The sequence below is a fragment of the Rhineura floridana genome, chromosome 5, assembly GCF_030035675.1.
Source record: "Rhineura floridana isolate rRhiFlo1 chromosome 5, rRhiFlo1.hap2, whole genome shotgun sequence".
Classification (NCBI taxonomy): Eukaryota; Metazoa; Chordata; class Lepidosauria; order Squamata; family Rhineuridae; genus Rhineura; species Rhineura floridana.
In genome coordinates, this window is record NC_084484.1 from 180797108 (window position 1) to 180817179 (window position 20072).

The following is a 20072-nucleotide window of genomic DNA, read 5'->3' on the forward strand; positions in this document are numbered from 1 at the left end:
TTATTGAGCACTCATTCTGATTTGTTTGCAGGGAAGTTAGATAACGTTGGACCAAGCACACTTTCTAGTCGATTTTCCTGTCACTTTCCTTATCACGAAAAAGTCTGGTCTTCTAAGGAAGTGGGTTTGTTGCACAAGACCTCCAAATCAACTTTGATTGCCCACCCTGAATTGTCAGTATGCGATTGAAAACCTCCTGAAAACAGCAACAGTCTGGAAGTGCCTTTTGTTATTTATGTTACTACAGGCTAAACTGCTACCCTTGTGGAACCAATTTCTTCTTTTAAAACAATAAAATAAATACACAAATGTTGCAGTGTTAAATTTCCTTTCTTTCCATGTGGCATGGGCAAAGGCACAAACCATTGCTAATTCCCACACAACGTTTGGCCATATGCTCTGATTCTAATGAACAGCAGGCTGCTCTTCCTCCCCCCTCCCCACAAGCTACCCCCATAACGCTTTCCGTTGATCACAACTTGACCCAGACACGCACATCTGCAACACAGGCAAGCTATCGCTGTCTCCGAGCAGAAATATTTGTTTGGGATCTGCAAAAGGGGATTTTGGCTGGCATTCTTAGGATGTTTGCATGTGTCAATGTGAGAGGAGAAGTCATCACCCACACGAGACGCTCCAGGAAACCAGCCGAGGTAAAATATGAGTGCTTGGAACATAAAGAATACAAGAGGAACAAAACACACACACACACACTTTAAAATCATTACTGTGAAGCTGATGCTCACATGCTTTGGGGGAGCTTGGTGAGGCAAGAGGAGTGCTGAGGAATCTAATCCATCCAAGGCTAATCTATGAGGAGTTCCTTCGCTTGCGTACCATTTCTCTCCCTCTCTCCTTCTCCCCACCCCTCCTTCAGTGACTTAAATTTTCTCTTGGCTTTCTGAGATCCTCAGTCAGCTTGAATGCCACAGGACAGTGAGTCCCAGAAACTCCAGCATTCCCTGGCAGAGCATTTTTGGCAAAGACGGCGGAGGGAGAACGTGAAACTGGACACATTCACCACCACAACACTAGGTGGGTACAGAAGAGAATTTATCTTAGTGGGATCAGAGGGGGAGAAATCTAAGCAGAGATTCCCCTGATGACAGAAACTACTCATGATTCTCTGATTTGTTCTGGGTACTCTTATAGTACAGGGTAACAGAAACAGCTGTGGTTTCTTTTTTAAATCTCTGGGGCACAATCAAGGTAAAGTGAAGCAATCTGGGAACTAATTTATTTCCCACCATGGGGCAATTAAGCATGTGCTTTAAGCATATAAAGCTGTGCTCTTCTGCAAAGTTACAGGACACTAAGCCCCATTCAACTCAATAGGACTTATGTTCAGGCAGGTTTTTGGGGTGGGTTAGGTTTTTACTGTTATGGTTTTAAATTTTAACGTTTTAATGTATTGTTATTTATCTTGTACATCGCCCAGAGTGGCTGGACAACCAGCCAGATGGGCGACTAATAAATTTAATAAATAAAATAAATGTTGGAGCAAACGTGCTAAGGATTGTATTGCATTGCAAATCTCTCCCACTGCAATCAACAGGACTACGATCCTATGCACGCTTTTACCTGAATAAGTTCCAATGAAAATGGTGAGACTTACTTAGGAGCAGGGATAGACAACTCTGACAATTTCAGATTCTCTTCGTTGCTCATTCTTCCAATCTTAAGTTTAGTTCACACATTTCCACATCAGTTTGCAATTAAAAAAACCCGCACCCCCCGCATTTTAATGTGCATTTTCCCCTAATATAACATTTTCATGCCTAGTTTTCATATGTTTGGCAAAGAATTCACCCTTACATAATGCATTTTTGTATGTTACACTAATTTATGCGTTTTTATGCACCATCTCCTAAAACATACCCCTTTTGTACACCTGTTTTGGTTGGAGAACTGGACTGCAAAACTGAGAGAAGTGCAAATTTTGAAGGCTAGTTGTGTTTTGGTTTGTGTATTGTTTCTGAAAGTGTGAATTAGGGAAGTTTGGATTAAAATGTGAATCAAACTGAATTTCTCCCCCATTCTCCCCCATTCTCACTTCTAAGTAAACACTTTTGCGATTGCACCGTCAGGGTTGCTAAACTTGGCCAGGTTGCATCCTGTATTGTTACGAATGTGATAGAGAATGGACTAAATAAAACTGGCAGTGATGTCACAGTTAGAGTGACTCGGGTTGACTGTTAAGGAGGAACAAGTTTATTCACCCTGATGGCTGTTTTACACTGTGACTCATGAACTGGTAACCTTGCTTCATAGTCAGCTAAGTCCCACTCAGAGTAGACCCACTGAAATTAATGAACCTAAATTGGTCATGTCCATTAACTCCAATGTGCTTATTCTGAATAGGACTAGTGTTGAATACAACCCCTTAAACTTAGACTACTGTAATGAGCTGTTTGTGGGGCTTCCTTTAGGATTGGTCTGGAAGCTGCGGGAGGTGCAGAATGCTGTGGCCATAGTCTTCAGTGAAGCATCTTCAGTGAAGACATTACACCTGTGCTCAGGGAACGGCACTGGCTGCCAATCAACTGCTGCGCCATGATCTTGCTGTTAACATACATAGCCCTGAACAACTCAGGACCGGGTTACCTGAAAGGCCACTTGCCCTTGTGTAGACATGTAAGATCGCTTAGATCATCTGGGTAAATTCTACTTGCGATAGTGCACATTCTGTAATATCATAAGGCAGTGACCCCCAAAATGGCATATGTGAAGCAGTAACTGTCAGCTGCCTCAGATGTCTTGTGAAGATGTATCATTTGGCCCTAACTTTTCCTGTTTTCCCCTTGTTTTTATTTGTCTGAATTCCCCGAATTCCTGCTTTTATTTGTTTCTATATCGTTTTACATGCTTTTATACTACTCAGTTCAATTCAGTGTATTGTACTAGCCAAAAGCCATGACAAATACATTAAAAACATAAAAATGTACAGAGGTATGTAGGAATATACAGAGAACAAATTGCTGTTGCAACCAATAATATAAAATAATTTTAGAGTTACCATCAGCGAGCTGAGTTTAAGACTCTGAATCTCCCGAACAATTTGTAGCAATTTTATCTAGTTCTTTCTTTCTAATCTTTTTCGCAGCAAGAGCAAAAAGAGCCACTTTGTAAGTCACGTAACAATTAGTATCACTCAGGAGGAATAGTACTGATTCTACAAGGCCATTCCCACTTCCTTGAGACAACAAAGGTTTCAAGAATCTCTCTCTTGGGTGCCCGTACAGAGGACAAATTAACATATAACGAACAATGTCCTCCACCTGACATTGGTCGCAAATATACAGTCTGTTTTCAAATGGCACCTTTTTGTAGCGTCCATCTAGTACTGCAGTTGGCATGACTTGGAAACTTTTATACTACCGTTTATTGGTTTTATGTTGCATCCTTGTCTTCATGATATTGTTTATCACATTTATGTTGCATACTGCTTAAGAGATTTTAAATGGTATCAAGCCATTTATAAACGCTTTACAGTAAATCAGTATTACATGGCAGGAAACGTGGATTTACCAAAGGGTACACCTTCAATGAAGAACAACCACCAATGCTGGCTTCTTGATGAGTGGACCAATGCAATGTTTGTGTTTGAAAGCGTGTCATGTTCCAGATGTTTGTCTGCATTTAAGGCACTTTAGATGAATGCCGGATATATCAGCTGTGTGAAGGAGGCCTGAGTCTTCTGTTCGTTTCTTTATTTCTTTATTATTTGATCTATATCCCGCCCTTCCTTCCAGCAGGAGCCCAGGGCTGCAGGAGCCCAGTTGCCTACTGGGCTTTCATTATTCTCAGGATATAAACACTGATGGATATTCCACGAAGGCTACAGCCCTATACACACCTACCTCTTTGTTCCTAGGAAGATGGGAAGTTGCCTTGTACCAAATCAGACCATTGCTCCACCTAACTCAGTATTGTCCACACTGACCGGCAGTAGCTCACCAGGGTTCCAGACAGGGATCTCTCCCAGACTTACCTAGAGATGCCAGGGATTGAACCTGGGACTTTTGGCATGCAGAGCAGATGTTCTACCACAGCTGCCAACTGTGTCATCCCAAAGTTATGGAGTAGCAAGTACTCCTTGAGTATTTTTAGTCCTTGAGTATTTTTAGAGCAGCCTCATGCCAATGGACGTTTAATGCCCAGCCTATGCTACCTATTCAGCTGGCGCACCATGGAGAGAGTGGCCCAGGCACCTGCCATTGGGACATGCAGAAGCTGTCTTTGTCTCTGTAGGGCATGCACTGTCCCTCATGTAAGTTATTGGAGATGTTGCAGTGAAGTGCTGCCTCCCATATGAATGCTCACCAGCTCATCCGGCCACTGACCCTTCTTTATCTACTCTGAATTACACCTCTTCAAACTGGGAATATTAATGTGCACAGGGCTGTCGTAAGAATGAGGATCTTATATCACACACTCTTCATCCTAAACTCAGCTATGAGAGATCACTATTGGGCTGGCGACTGGTTAAAGTTTTTTTTGTTCATTCACCATCTTCTTTTTAATTGATTAATTGGTGAGATTTAAATATTATTGCATATTTAGAACAAATTAAACCAGAACTGTCGCTAGAAGCTAAAATGATGAAACTGAGGTTATCATACTTTGGACACATAATGAGAAGTCGTGATTCACTAGAAAAGACCATAATGCTGGGGAAAACAGAAGGGAGTAGAAAAAGAGGAAGACCAAACAAGAGATGGATTGATTCCATAAGGGAAGCCACAGACCTGAACTTACAAGCTCTGAACAGGGTGGTTCATGACAGATGCTCTTGGAGGTCGCTGATTCATAAGTTCACCATAAGTCGTAATCAACTTGAAGGCACATAACAAAAACAACCACAAGGGGTGCAAGTTACAACCAGTAGATTAAACAACTAAAGCTGTAGAGCAAACCTTGGTTACAACTCGTGGTTAGTGGGGAGATTAAGCACGAATCCTGGTTCAGATCACATATTAAGCCAAACCTCGACTTAGCTCAGCACTGCGGGGAAAAGGACCAGGTAGAAGCAAAGCAACTGTAAGCTTCCTCTCCAGGAGTTTCTGCACATTCATATGCGCCCAGTAAGCCATCGTTTGCATTATGGTGTCATGTGAATGAGGCCCATGAGTGGTACAATTTGTCTATTAAATTATTTGCCACCTCAGATATCCTTCAGTTTCAGAAAGACAGAAAAGGGTGCCTACACTGAGGGCCTGTAAATATGAAAATATATTAAATGTAGGGATGGAAAGATCTGTTAATTTGGATTCTCTCCATTTCTCATTTTTCCAGTCTTAAATTTAGTTCTCCACACTTCTGTAGCAGTTTGTGATTTATTTATTTTTTAAAATCCTAATGAAAATTCTTCAGCATTTTAGTGAATATTTCTCCCACATTTTTGTATGCAGTTTTGATTAATGTACACATTTTCGCAAGCAATTTCTCCTAATGTAATGCACTTGTGTATGTTGTTTTCACTAATATATGCATTTTTATCTGCACACTTTCCCCTAATATATGTGCTTGGTTGGAGAACTGCATTGCAAAATTCAGGTAAGTGTGAATTTCAAAGGATGGCTGTGTCTCAGTCCTCACGTTGTTTTGGAAAGTGCGAATATGGTTGACTGAGCTTTAAATGCAAACTGAATCAGATTTCTCCCTCATCCCTAGTTAAATTTAATTGACCATTGAATCCGTTATAAGGTAAATGATCAATTAACTATGAAGTATTTCAATGTTTAACAGCTGTCCATATTGCAATAACCCTCTCTATGCATTCTCCCCTCATACAGTGAGCAATGCCATGATCCCAGGGTATACCTAAAAAAACCCCAAGTGAGGTCTAACATCCCACCCTCATTCCAGTCCAGGCAGAATTCACGAATAAACCTATGCACAGCACCACTGTATCATTACCATTTGTTAATTATTTACCGAGGAATTTGATAGCACAAGTGGCTCCTAGGTGATCACCATTTTTAGCTAATTCTTGGCCATATTGTCCCATTTGCTGTTGTTCTGTGGGCTACCACAGCTATTTCCTGTTTAGAGTATTGATGGTAAATGTGGTCTTTGCTCCCTTCTAGGCAACATTCATTGCAACATTATTGTTTGACACATTTATGATCTCAAGCAGTTAAGCTGGCACATGGCTTATTTTATTTATTACATAGGAACATAGGAAATTGCCTTATACCATGTCAGACCATTGGCCTATCTAGCTGAGTATTGTCTACAGCCCTGTTCTTCAACCTTGGGTCTCCAGATTTGGGCAGACTACAACTCCCATCAGCCCCAGCCAGCTTAGCTGGGAGTTGTAATCCAACAACATCTGGGCACCCAAGGTTGAAGAACAGTGGTCTACAGTGACCAGCAGTGGGTCTCCAGGGTTTCAGGCAGGGGACATTCCCAACCCTATTTGGTGATTCTGGGGATTGAACCTGAGCCTTCTGCATGCAAAACAGATGCTCTTCTATTGAGCTACAGCCCTTCCCCAATTACATTGCATCTACAACCTGCCATTCCTCCAGGGAGCTCAAGGTGGTAGACAAAGACTACTTAGGAGGTTTCCCATCCAGGAATCAGCCAGAACCAGACCTGCTTAGGTTCAGCAACATTGCTTAATCATAATGCCTTCACCTACTCAGAAAATTATCACAACTGAGTGAATATGCATAAGGAGAGAGAGAGAGATACTGTGACAGCAGGCTCCGTCCATGAACTACATGCACAGCTTGCTCAACCTAGTTGCCTACCAGACATTTTGGACTACAACTCCCATCATCCCTGACCATTGTCCATGCTGGGTGGGACTGATGGTAGATGTAGTCCAAAACATCTGGAGGGCAGCCTGCTATAAAGTGTGGGAACAGACCTTTTATGTGTGCAAACTGAAGATTGGTTGGCTTTGCACATGGACGTGGAAATCGTACTAAAATTCTGAGCTGCTCAGAGAAGCTGAGAACATGAGGAGACCTCTCCTGGATCATACCAAAAGTCCATGGCAATCCAGTATCTTTCATCTCTCAGGAGGCTAACCAGATGCCATTGGGAGGTCTACAAGCAGGCCTTGTAGGGCAGAGGTAGCCATCTTGATGCCCTCCTCATGTTGCTGGACTACAGTTCTCACCATCCAGCAATATCTGGAGGGCACCACATTGGCTACCCTTGTAGGCAGTTGATCTCCCCCCACTATGGCTCACCTGCACTGGACAAGGTACAAGGAGTTGAATCCAGACTAAGTTAGTTGAATTTTGATCCCATTGAAAGCAATATGACAAGTTTGTCATGACTCATGATGACCAACAGTTGAAAGTGGCTAGCATCCAAAACCAGAGAAAGAGTAGAAAGGGGAAAACCCCAAGATGCTAGAAAAAATATTTTATTTGTACAAAAGCCCAACGCGTTTCAAAATTGCTATGGTTGTATTAATGATAGCAATTTTGTTCACGGAAGGATACTACACACCAGCTATTCCCCGATGAAGGCCTGAATACATTGGCTGAAACGCGTTGGGCTTTTGTACAAATAAAATATTTTTTCTAGCATCTTGGGGTTTTCCCCTTTCTACTCTTTCCATGACTCATGATGCCCTGGGCTCGCACTGGGAGAAAGGGTGGGATATAAATCAAATAGATAGAGAGAGAGAGAGAGAGAGAGAGAGATAAGAAGAGCCTGCTGGATCAGGCCAGTGGCCCATCTAGTCCAGCATCCTGTTCTCACAGTGGCCAACCAGGGGCCTGGGGGAAGCCCGCAAGCAAGACCCGAGTGCAAGAACACTCTCCCCTCCTGAGGCTTCCGGCAACTGGTTTTCAGAAGCATGCTGCCTCTGACTAGGGTGGCAGAGCACAGCCATCATGGCTAGTAGCCATTGAAGTTACACAGACAGACAGACAGACAGATAGACAGATAGACAGATAGATAGATAGATAGATAGATAGATAGATAGATAGATAGATAGATAGATAGATAGATAGATAGATAGATAGATAGATAGATAGATAGATAGATAGATAGATAGATAGATAGATAGATAGATAGATTTCTAAGGGAAGAAACAGCACAATCCTAGACACATCTACTCATAAGAGTTTGATGTCGTTTATGACCAGGTAAGTGGGTATAGGTTTGCAGCCTCAGTGGAACTAACTTAATCTGGATCCAACCTCGTGTCTCTGAGCCTAGAGGTTCCGTATAGCATCATGAGTTGCAGAGAGTGCTGCTGCACTCGGGTGAGAATGCTGTTGCGGTTATATCCTGCTTGCAGGCTTCCCATCGGGGCATCCAGTTGGCCACTGTGAGAACAGAGTGCTGGACTAGATGGGCCCCCTTTGGCCTGAGCCAGTGCCAAGGCTTTGCTTAAGTTCTGATGTTCAGTGATAGATTTGTCCCTTGTGAATTCGTCTAACTGGCAACCATTCCCCCATTTCATGGCAGTGAATTCTGTAAAGCAATTAACTGTATATATCTGTCGATTTTGTTATGCAAGGATCAGGCCTGGTCTTGGAAATAAGAGTTGCAGGAGTATGGCATACAAAAGATGGATTCAGACAACCAGATTTCTCCCAATGGCCATTTACTTATGCATCGTTATCAGTGGCAGATGGCGGCTCCATGCCAGTGGGGCAGTGGAATCTGCTCCAGGTTTTAGTGCAGACTTTCAAGGAGCTGTCTAAGGACAGACAATTGGTCTATCTAGCAGACTATTGTCTACACTGAGTGGTATCAGCTCTCTGAGTTTTCAGGCAGGGTTTTTTTTACAACCCTATTGGGAGATACTGGTGATTAAACTGGGGACCTTCTGCATGCAAAGTAGATGTTGTATGACTGAGCTATGGGTTTGTTTCCTTGATTTTTTAAAATTATTATTGCCTTTAACATTGTTGTTTTACTGCTGCTATGGGGGTTGGGGGGCTTCTGCGGTTACCGATTGTACATAATGGTAATTTGGGGGGGGAGGTTGCTTATAATACAATATCATGGAAGAAGGATATAATTTTTGTTAATTTTTTTAAAGGCAAGCTAACTTAATGTGCACTTCATGAAACAATATACAAACAGAAACACTGCCATCCTTTGAAACTCTCAGGTCTGAGAAATTTGCAGTGCATAAAAACACGTATTGGTGAAAATTACATCCAAAAATGCATCATGCTAGGCCAATCTGCATACAAAAATGTGTATATTTGGAGAAATTCGCACTAAAATCCCAATGCATTTTCATGAGGACTTAGAAAAAATGGCAAACGGACGTGGTAATGTGGAGAACCAAACTTAAGATTGGGAAAAAATGAGAAACTGAAACTGAGAGAGTCATCGCTGCGCTTTATGGACATTCTTGAGTTCTTTTAATCCACAATCAGGTTTTGCAGGATTTTGAAGCAAAAACCTACAAAGTCTCTTCTACCAGATACAACAACGGGACAGAAAACTAAAGCGAGGGTGTGTGTGCACGCTTTGAGCAACGAGAGTTCTGTGATATCACTTACAACTTCCTGCAAACGCTTATCTCCAGTCTTTATGCTGAGTGATTTAAGAGCAACCCCCCCCCAACGACCCCCAGGTCTTTGATGTTTCTGCCATTCACTCCTTGGCTCCTTTGAAAATATGTTTGGGAATGTTTAGCAGACACAGAAAACCTAAAGTAAATACACATGCTGACTGATCCCTGCTGACTCAAACAATAAAAGCTATGGGTGATAAGTCAACCATTCCCCAATAGCAAAGCTGACTGATCAGGTAAAGAGCCTGTTTCTTTCTTTTTTTAAAAAAAATGTTATTTCTTTCATGCCAATTGCTCAAAGCCTACCGCCTTCTAGTTTCACCATCTCCATCCCCTCTAGACCTTGAGGGCTCTCTTGGCTATGCTCTGTCTTCATGACGGCTATGCTCTGTCTTCGTAGTGAGAGGCAGTATGCTTCTTAATAGAAGTTGCTGGAAGCCGCAGGAGGGGAGAGTGCTCTTGCGCTCAGGTCCTGTTTTTGGGCTTCCCATTGGAGGCATCTGGTTGGGCACTGTGAGAACAGGATGCTAGGCTAGATGGGCCCCCTTTGGCCTGTTCCAGGAGGCTCTTCTTATGTTCTTATGCTCTACCCATGACCCAGATTTTTTAATTTCAAGAGCTGCCAAGACTATTCCTCAGGAGTAGGAATGGGGGAGAAATTCTATTCAGTTTGCATTTAGAACCAAATTTGTCAAATGTGCACTTTCTGAAACAATATCTGGACCGAAAACAGCCATCCTTTGAAAATCACATTTACCCAAATGTTGTGATGCAATTCTCCAACCAAACAGTGTTTACAAGAATGCAACATATTAGGGAGAAATGTGTTTAAAAATGCATATATTCGTGAAAATAGTCTACAAAAATGCATCATATTAGGAGAAATTGCAAAAATGTGTCCATTGGTCAAAACCACTTACAAAACGACATTCTATCAGGAGGAATTCACACTAAAATGCTGAAGAATTTTCAAAAATGAGAAGGCAAGAGAACTGAAATGTACAGACCCTTCCATCCTACTCAGGAGTAACAGGGCCCCCTGATCCTTACTTGGGGCTCAGTGGCGGAGCATCTGCCTTGCATGCAGAAGGTCCCAGGTTCAATCCTCGGCATCTCCAGGTAGGGCTGGGAGAGACCCCTGCTTAAACCCTGGAGAGCTGCTGCCAGTCCGTGTAGACAATACTGAGCTAGATGGACCAATAATTTGACTCAATATAAGGCATCTTCCTGTGTGCCTATGTACTTAAATTTCCCACTTTACCCACAGAGACTTCTCTTCTCTGGAGCAGGAGCTGAGATGGGGAGGTGTGGAGAGCAAGGGCCAAATGTAGCTCTCTGTCTGGCCCTTAGAACTCTTCATAGGCTGCACCCCTTATTAGCCTTACGGTGGACCCTCCTCTGGCATGTTTTGTCTGGCTGGAGGATAGAGGATGTGTGAGTACGCGTAGAAACTCACCTACTGCACAAAGGTAACATTAACATTCATTGCTCCACCCACTTGTACCTCTGGCTCTACCCACCACTAGCATGTGGGTCTCAGAAGGTTGCCCAGGAGGGTACGTGGCCCATCTAGTCCAGTATCCTGTTCTCACAGTGGCCTGCCATCTGTCTATGGAATGCAAGACTTGAGTGCAACAGCGCTCTCCCTATTTGTGATTCTCAGCAGCTGGCATTCAGAGACATACTGCCTCTAGCTGTGGAGGTAGAACATAGCCATTAGGGCTGGTAGCGATTGATAGCCTTATGCTCCATGAATTTGTCTAATCTTCTTTGAAAGCCATATACGTTGGTGGCCATCTTTACATGGCATATTGGAATGATTGTGTCGTGAGTTGCTTGAGTCACCTGTTAGTCTAACCTCATTTCTCTTAGAAGGGTTGTACAGTAGGGCCCCGCTTTACAGTGCTTCGCTAATACATCGGTCTCAATTAGACACAATTAGACTAAAGCCCCACTAATACGGTGCTTGTTCCGCTTTTATGGCAGTTTTTGGGCATCGCGCGCCATTCTATTCAATGGGTTCTGCTTTACAATGGTTTTTGCTTTACAGCGGTGGTCTGGGACGTAACCCCCCGTATGAGTGGGGCCCTACTGTATATATATATATATATTAAAATAGCACACATACTGTATGTGTACATGTGAATATAGGTCCAGCCCTTTCCTTACAAAACAACAACAAATATTTTAAAAAGTAGTTGCACAAGGGTTCTGAGAATTGGGAGATGTTGATGTCACAGACACTTGTCAATAGACCATCACAGCTGGCCTTTCCCTAGGTCATACTGCACCATGCCAAAACTCTAAAAAACCATTTCCACTGACACCCAAGCCAGGGGTTAGACACAAGAACGAAAAGGCATATTATTTGAAGGACAGTGACTGCACAATCAAACTACCTCCACCTCTTACTGCTGAAGCTAAGCAGGGTCAGGTTTGGTCAGTGCCTGGATGGAAGACCTCCTGGGAACTGTATGTAAGCCGCCTTGGGTTTCAGTCATGAAAAGAAAGGCGGGGTATATATGTAATAAATAATAAATAGATCTGTCTTTACTTGTAGATTCTCCAAAATGTTGGATTCTGAACTCAAGATTAGGAAATAGAAGGATGTGCCAATTTTGGTTCTGTCACTTTCTAATCCCCCCCCTCTTAAATTCAGTTCTCCCCATTTTGCATCAACTTGCATTTTTTTGTTAAAAAAAGAGAAAATCTCATGACAATTCATCAGCAATTTGGTGCAAATTTTTATATGCAGTTTTGACTAATGTACACAATTTTGCAAGCAGTTTTCCTTAATATAATGTATTTTGTGTGTTATTTTTTCACCGATATATTCATTTCCATGCACACTTTCCCCTAATAGATAGATTTTTGTAAACACTGGTTGGTTGGAAAACTGCATTGCAAATTTCGGATAAGTGCAAATTTCGAAGGATGGCTGTGTTTTGGTTCTATTGTTTTGGAAAGTGTGAATGTGATCAATTCGGCTTTAAGTGTGAACTGAATTGAATTTCTCCCCCATGTATGCCCAGGAACACTTTATGCAGTTGGGTGGCGAGAAGGACTTCTTCACACAGCGCATAGTTAAACTATGGAACTCACTTCCCCAGGTAGCAGCGATGGCCACCAACTTGGAGGGCTTTAAAAGAAGATTAGACAAATTAATGGAGGACAGGGCTACCAGTGGCTACTAATTGCGATGGCTGTGTTCTGCAGGATGCTTTTGAATACCAGTTGCTAGAAACCACAGGAGGGGAGGGTGCCTCTTGCTCTCAGGTCCGGCTTGTGAACTTTGCATAATGGGCATCTGGTTGGCCACTCTGAGAACAAGATGCAAGACAAGATGGGCCACTGGCCGGATTCACCAGGGCTCTTCTGACTCTTACTCTCAGAACTGTAAGAATTCACACAGTCCTAAGTGGGCACTAATATGGCATCACGACCAATCCTCTCCCACAGCACAGGTCTGTCTTTCATGCTGCCTAACACCGCTTTCGCCTACGGCCATACTACCCTGAACAGGCTCAATCTCATTTGATCTCGGAAGCTAAGCAAGGTCAGGCCTGGTTGGATGGGAGACCGCCTGGGAACACCGGGTGCCGTAGGCTTAGAGGAAGGCAATGGTGAACCACCTCTGAACACCTCTTACCATGAAAACCCTATGAATATATCCAAAAAGATTCATAGGGTTGCCATAAGTCGGAATCGACTTGAAGGCATATAACAACAACAACGTTTTCAACTCCCCTCCCCCAATTGACTGGTTTGATTTCTAATCAGGACTCCTTTCCCCCCCCCCCATTCTACAGAGCCATGAAATTCTACCTCTTCCTCTTCCTGGCAGCGTTAAATGGTGGCATCTCAACCTTCCGGCCTATAGAAGTGTCGCCCTGTGAAATGGTAAGAACCTTGGCAAAGGACTCCAACCCATAGTGGGGAGTGTGTTGCTGTTGTGCCCAAGTCCTGTTGTTGGGCATCTCAGAAGAAGCATCTAGTTGGCCACTGCGAGAACAGGATGCTGGACTAGACCTTTGGCCTGAATCAAACAGGGCTTTTCTTATGTATTTAATTATTTTGCTGATACATATGACTGAGATTGTGATATAGTGGCTTGGCCTATCTATCTATCTATCTATCTATCTATCTATCTATCTATCTATCTATCTATCTATCTATCTATCTATCTATCTATCTATCTATCTATCTATCTATCTATCTATCTATCTATCTATCTATCTAATCTCCATCCTGAGCATATCTATCTATCTATCTATCTATCTATCTATCTATCTATCTATCTATCTATCTATCTATCTATCTATCTATCTATCTATCTATCTATCTATCTATCTATCTATCTATCTATCTATCTATCTATCTATCTATCTATCTATCTAATCTCCATCCTGAGCATATCTATCTATCTATCTATCTATCTATCTATCTATCTATCTATCTATCTATCTATCTATCTATCTATCTATCTATCTATCTATCTATCTATCTATCTATCATCTGTCTGTCTGTCTGTCTGTCTGTAGAGAGGACATGCTGGTTTTCTATGTAGATGGAATCTTTAATAGCTTGGGGGAGCATCTGGCTAAGCAACCATCACTATCACCTGCACCCTGCTATGGGCCAGCTGCCCTTACAGAAAATTTATAAGACACAGATTTTCCCACCAGAGTTCTACATATGTGTTAAGAAGAAGCCCCATGTTGGGCACCATGCTGAAATAGTCTGGACTACCTCATTGCAATGATTGCATAGGGGCGAGGGTTCATATGAGTTCCGTTTTAACCTTGTGGCTGTGCAGAACTCCCCTTCAGCCAACCCAAGCACTGTCTCTGAACATAGGATATATCCACAGGGGCAGATCAAAAGAGGAAAATCCCACCAAAGATTCTCTTAGGGATATATCAGCAAAATAACGGGACCTTTACAGCGGAATAACTAATAATGTTTATTTCATGCACACTTAATTCTTAGTTACATAGGTAGCACACATTCCGGGCTCTAGCCAGTCAACAGAGTTAAATTCCCAAAGTAAAGCAATAAGACAATGAGGTTTTGTTGTTGTTATGTGACTTCAGGTCGATTACAAGTTATGGCAACCCTATGAATCAGTGTCCTCCAATAGCATCTGTCATGAACCACCCTGTTCAGGTCTTGTAAGTTCAGGTCTGTGGCTTCCTTTATGGAATCAGTCCATCTCTTGTTTGGTCTTCCTCTTTTTCTACTCCCTTCTATTTTCCCCAGCATTATTATATTTTCTAGGGAATCATGTCTTCTCATTATGTGTCCAAAGTATGATAATCTCAGTTTCATCATTTTAGCTTCTAGTGACAGTTCTGGTTTAATTTGTTCTAACACCCAATTATTTGTCTTTTTCGCCGTCCATGGTATGTGCAAATCTCTCCTCCAGCACCACATTTCAAATGAGTTGATTTTTCTCTTACCCGCCTTTTTCACTGTCCAACTTTCACATCCATACATAGAGATTGGGAATACCATGGCCTGAATGATCCTGACTTTAGTGTTCAGTGATACATCTTTGCATTTGAAGACCTTTTCTAGTTCTCTCATAGCTGCCCTCCCCAGTCCTAGCCTTCTTCCGATTTCGTGACTATTGTCTCCATTTTGGTTAATGACTGTGCCAAGGTATTAATAATCCTTGACAAGTTCAATGTCCTCGTTGTCAATTTTAAAGTTACATAAATCTTCTGTTGTCATTACTTTAGTCTTTTGTGCTTTTGTGTTTTCCTCTTTCATCAGCATTCGTTTCAAATCATTACTGGTTTCTGCTGGTAGTATGGTATCGTCTGCAGATCTTAAATTATTGATATTTTTTCACACCTCCTTCATCTTGGTCCAGTCCCGCTTTCTGTATGATATGTTCTGCGTATAGCTTAAACAAATAGGGTGATAAAATACATCCCTATCTCACACCCTTTCTGATGGGGAACCAATCGGTTTCTCCATATTCTGTCCTTACAGTAGCCTCTTGTGCAGAGTATAGTTGCGCATCAGGACAATCAGATGCTGTGGCACCCCCATTTCTCTTAAAGCATTCCATAGTTTTTCATGATCTACACAGTCAAAGACTTTGCTGTAATCTCTAAAGCGCAGGGAGATTTTCTTCTGAAATTCCTTGGTCCGTTCCATTATCCAACGTATGTTTGCAATATGATCTCTGGTACCTCTTCCCTTTCTAAATCCAGCTTGGACGTCTGGCATTTATTGCTTCATAGCATTCAAGAGCATTTGCTGTAGAATCTTGAGCATTCCTTTACTTGCATGGGATATTAAGGCAGTAATTTGATAATTACTGCATTCCCTGGGATCCCCTTTCTTTGGAATTGGGATGTAGATGGAACACTTCCAGTCTGTGGGCCATTGTTTAGTTTTCCATATTTCTTGACAGATTTTAGTCAAAATTTGGACTGATTCAGTCTCAGTAGCTTGTAGCAACTCTATTGGTATGCCATCTGTTCCTGGTGATTTGTTTCTTCCAAGTATTTTAAGAACAGCTTTCACCTCACATTCTAAAATTTCTGGTTCTTCATCATAAGGTTCCTCCTTGAATGAATCTGTCATCTTTGCATCTCTTTTATAGAGTTCTTCAGTGTATTGCTTCCATCTTCCTTTTATTTCATCTCAGTCAGTCAGTGTGTTCTCCTTTTGATTATTCAACATCCCTGGACTGCCTTCAAGTCGATCCCGACTTATGGCAACCCTATGAAGAGGGTTTTCATGGTAAGCGGTATTCAGAGGGGGTTTACCATTGCCTTCCTCTGAGGCTGAGAGGCAGTGACTGGCCCAAGGTCACCCAGTGAGCTTCATGGCTGTGTGGGATTCAAACCCTGGCCTCCCAGGTTGTAGTCCAACACTCTAACCACTACAGCACACTGGCTCAACATCCCTACTCTTGGTTTAAATTTCCCTTTCATTTCTCTAATCTTTTGGAACAGGGCTCTTGTTCTACCCTTTTCGTTGTCCTCTTCTATTTCTATACAATAACTATTGTAATAGTTCTCTTTGTCCCCCTACGTACTAGTCGCTGTAGAGTTGCATTTCAGGTTCTAACCGTGTTTCTTTCTCCTTTTGCTTTTGCTTTCCTTCTGTCTTTAACCATTTTATTTAGAGAATGAGGTAGTCCAGATCAGAGCTTGGAAGATTACTTTTAAAAAGTAATAAATTACAGTTACATGGCCCAAAAAAGTAGTAATTACCGTTACAAATACAATTGCTCTGAAAGTAACTGATTACTTTACTTTTCCTCCAAAGTAATCTCTACAATTACATTTCAGTTACTTAGAAAAAAACACCTACAAGGTGCTGGCCTTGGCTGCTGCACATCTAAGTAGCCTAAAACAACATTAAAAATAAACACACACATATAGAGGTAGTAGAATAATTCTTTTTATTCATAAGATAGCAATGGTGGTCTCTCCGCTGGTAAGGGGGGAGAGGGAGGCTGAGGCCACTACTCAGATCTTTGCACGTCAAACCAAGTGCAACCCCCCCACTCAGCCAGCCAGCATAATCTCTCTCACTTAACCACCTCCCAGACCCTGCCCTGCCACCAACTAAGGAACACTCACTCAAGCACGCATTTTCCCCTGAGATGCAAAAAAGTTAAAATACTGCAAATGCAGCACAGTAGCCAGAGAGGGTGGTGGAGGCCAGTTTGTGTGACAAGTGCAAACACAGTATTCTCTCTCTCTCTCTCTCTCTCTCTCTCTCTCTCTCTCACACACACACACACACACACACACACACACACACACACACGCTGTCATCTTTCACCTCCACAGTTCTTTATCTCCATTCTGCTGCTGCCTCCTTCTCCTTTATCCATGTTCTTGACCTCCGGATCCTTTTCCCCTCCCCTCCATTCTTCACCACCACTATCCATTTTTTTAAATCATTGTTTTTTCCACTCCACCCCATCTCACTCTGCGCCTCCTCCCTCATTGCCTGCTACCCATCCACAGAGCATGAGGAAAGAGCGACACTGCACAGAAGCCCAGTTTGAGGCACATGATTTTCATCCACAAATCAGAGGAGCAGAAGACTTCCCCTGCTCCCCCCCCAAGTAATGCCCCAAAGTAATTCTGGAAACATTACAATTACTCCACAAAAGTAGTAATATTACTCCTAGTTCTATTACAATCAAAATGTAAAGGAATTCCCCACTCGTTACTCAAAAATGTAATGAATTACAAGTAATCCGTTACTTGTGACTAGTTACTTCCAAGCTCTGGTCCAGATTATTTCAACCCTTAAATGATTCCACTCAAGAAAAGCCGCAGTACTGGATTCTGCTAAGTATATTAACAGGCCCTTAGCAAAAGCACTCCCAGTGATAAGCTGTTGTATAATTCCCATCTAAAGTCATCTGATGCTACTGCCTTCCTCCTGTCTGTCGTAGTCTCCCAGACTGCACAAAAGGCTTCTAGTCTTAAGAAGCTGCCTTATACGAAATCAGACCGTTGGTCCATCTAGTTTACAGGAAGCAGCGGCTCTCTAGGATTACAGACAGAGGGCTCTCCCAACCTTAGCTGGAGAAGCCAGAAACTGATCCTGTGGCCTTCTGCATGCAGAACAGATGCTCTGCTACAGAGCTATGTCCCACCAGATTCTTTGATCCAGTTATGCGCAGTTAATGTTTCTTTCTTGGCCAAGTAGTCTAATGTGTCTCTACTGGAACAAATTAAAGACCGAGCAAAGTTCCCTCTCTCCCCTCATTGCTGATTAGGATGCTCTGGGAGGACACAGGGAGGTCAGAAGATTCAGGTTTCGTTAAGCCGCCTTGTCTTCGAGCCAGAGAGGCAGCTGTAACATGAAGCAAGGAGAAGCAACCATCTCTATTGGCAAATCTTGAAATTATGTTAATGCTCTCTTGCTCATTTCAACAAAGCTTCTGCAGAATAATTTCCTGGTGAATTTATGCCCCATGTTGATTAGGGAGTGGCCGTGTGCACAAAATTGTTTTAAGTGTTTCTTGTACATGAATGCTGGAATTCCGATGTTTTGTTTGCTCCTGTTGGAATCCACATGATGTCATTGCCAAATCGTTGCATTCCAGTGTTTGCTGTGTTGTCTCCCCTTGCTTCTTTTCCCGCCAATCTACCTTTTGGCTTTTTTGGAGGGGGGGCTCTAAAATTTATTTATTTATTTATTTGATTTATATCCCGCCCTTCCTCCCAGTAGGAAACCAGGGTGGCAAAATGCATTTCTAGCACCAGTCTATCTGGTGTGGACAAGCTAAGTGCTACTGAGGCTTTGAAAGAGCAAGTACACCTTTAATCAAAAGTTTCCTGTGTGCAAGTTCATTTGATTGCTTCCTATGGCACTATTACACTACAAAAAGAAAAGAAGAATGGCAGAAAGCCAGCAATAATTAAGACACACACATACACAAGAGCAGAAGATGACTGATTCATGGGCAATGCAGGGGCAATGCATTGCTAATCCCCCAGCTGTGCTGCAAATAGGAAGCTTTTAATTAAAATTTCAGGAGACCTTAGGTGAATAGGATTTATATTATAGAATGATTTTGGCCAAGGGGAAAGGAACAGCTAGTCAATACAGTGCCATATTAAGTGCTGTGTGGAGCTTCCATTTTGATCCCACTTCCTGTTAATTGTGAAAATGTAATGCCTCTGCAGTCCTAATGGGCTCTAGTGTAGAAGCAACTGTGAGCCGTCATCACGGTCAGTGAGCCAAGCATCTGGGGGATCAGCCATTTGGGTGGGGCCTCTGTTTTGTCTGGCATGTTAATGACATGACATGCATCTGGCGATGTACACATCTTGCATTACTCACAGGCACAAATGAGCTGGATGTTGTTCAGCTTCTTCGAAACAGCTCTGCCTGCCCACTTTTGTCCACTGTGAAATGTTAGCAGATGTTTTGGGGAGGGTTTTCCCAAGGAGCAGTCATTCTGGGGAACTATCACTTGGTTCTTCACAGGGATGAGGATTCACATGGCCTGCATGTTCCTCTCTCATTGTCAATTCTAAAACCACACTTGGGAGAATCAAGAGGGCTGTTGACATTCTGAATGGGCTCAAGTTGCAGGAAGCCAGATTTCGACTGGACATCAGGAAAAACTTCCTAACTGTTAGAGCCATACGACAATGGAACTGATTACCTAGAGAGGTAGTGGGCTCTCCAACACTGGAGGCCTTCAAGAGGCAGCTGGACAGCCACCTGTCGGGAATGCTTTGATTTGGATTCCTGCATTGAGCAGGGGGTTGGACTCGATGGCCTTGTAGGCCCCTTCCAACTCTACTGTTCTATGATTCTATGAAAGCTGCAGGGAAGGGCCATAGCTCAGTGTTAGAGCATCCGCTTTGCACGATGAAGGTCCCAGGTTCAATCCCCGGCATTTCCAGGTAGGGCTGAGAATGTCCCCTGCCTGAAACCACAAAGAGCCACTGCCAGTCAGTGTAGACACTACTGAGCTAAATGGTCTGACTCAATATAAGACAGTTTTTTATGTTACTAAATTATACACTGTACATTTAATAATAACAACCACCACCACCACCAACAATAA

At 42.6% G+C, this 20072-nt stretch overlaps 1 protein-coding gene across 2 annotated transcripts in view; it reads left to right on the forward strand.

Moving 5' to 3' along the window:
* The first annotated feature begins 507 nt into the window (after positions 1–507).
* The window catches only part of LRRC32 (leucine rich repeat containing 32), a 29998-nt gene continuing 10433 nt past the window's right edge, over positions 508–20072 (forward strand). Inside the window, exons 1-2 of one of the 2 annotated variants that reach the window (XM_061629036.1) lie at positions 509–1035; positions 13315–13405. In XM_061629036.1, coding sequence (XP_061485020.1) covers positions 13319–13405 — 87 coding nt within the window. In that variant the 5' untranslated portion in view covers positions 509–1035; positions 13315–13318. Of the gene's footprint in view, positions 1036–13314; positions 13406–20072 lie in introns of both variants that reach the window. The other variant, XM_061629037.1, reaches the window with a different exon arrangement.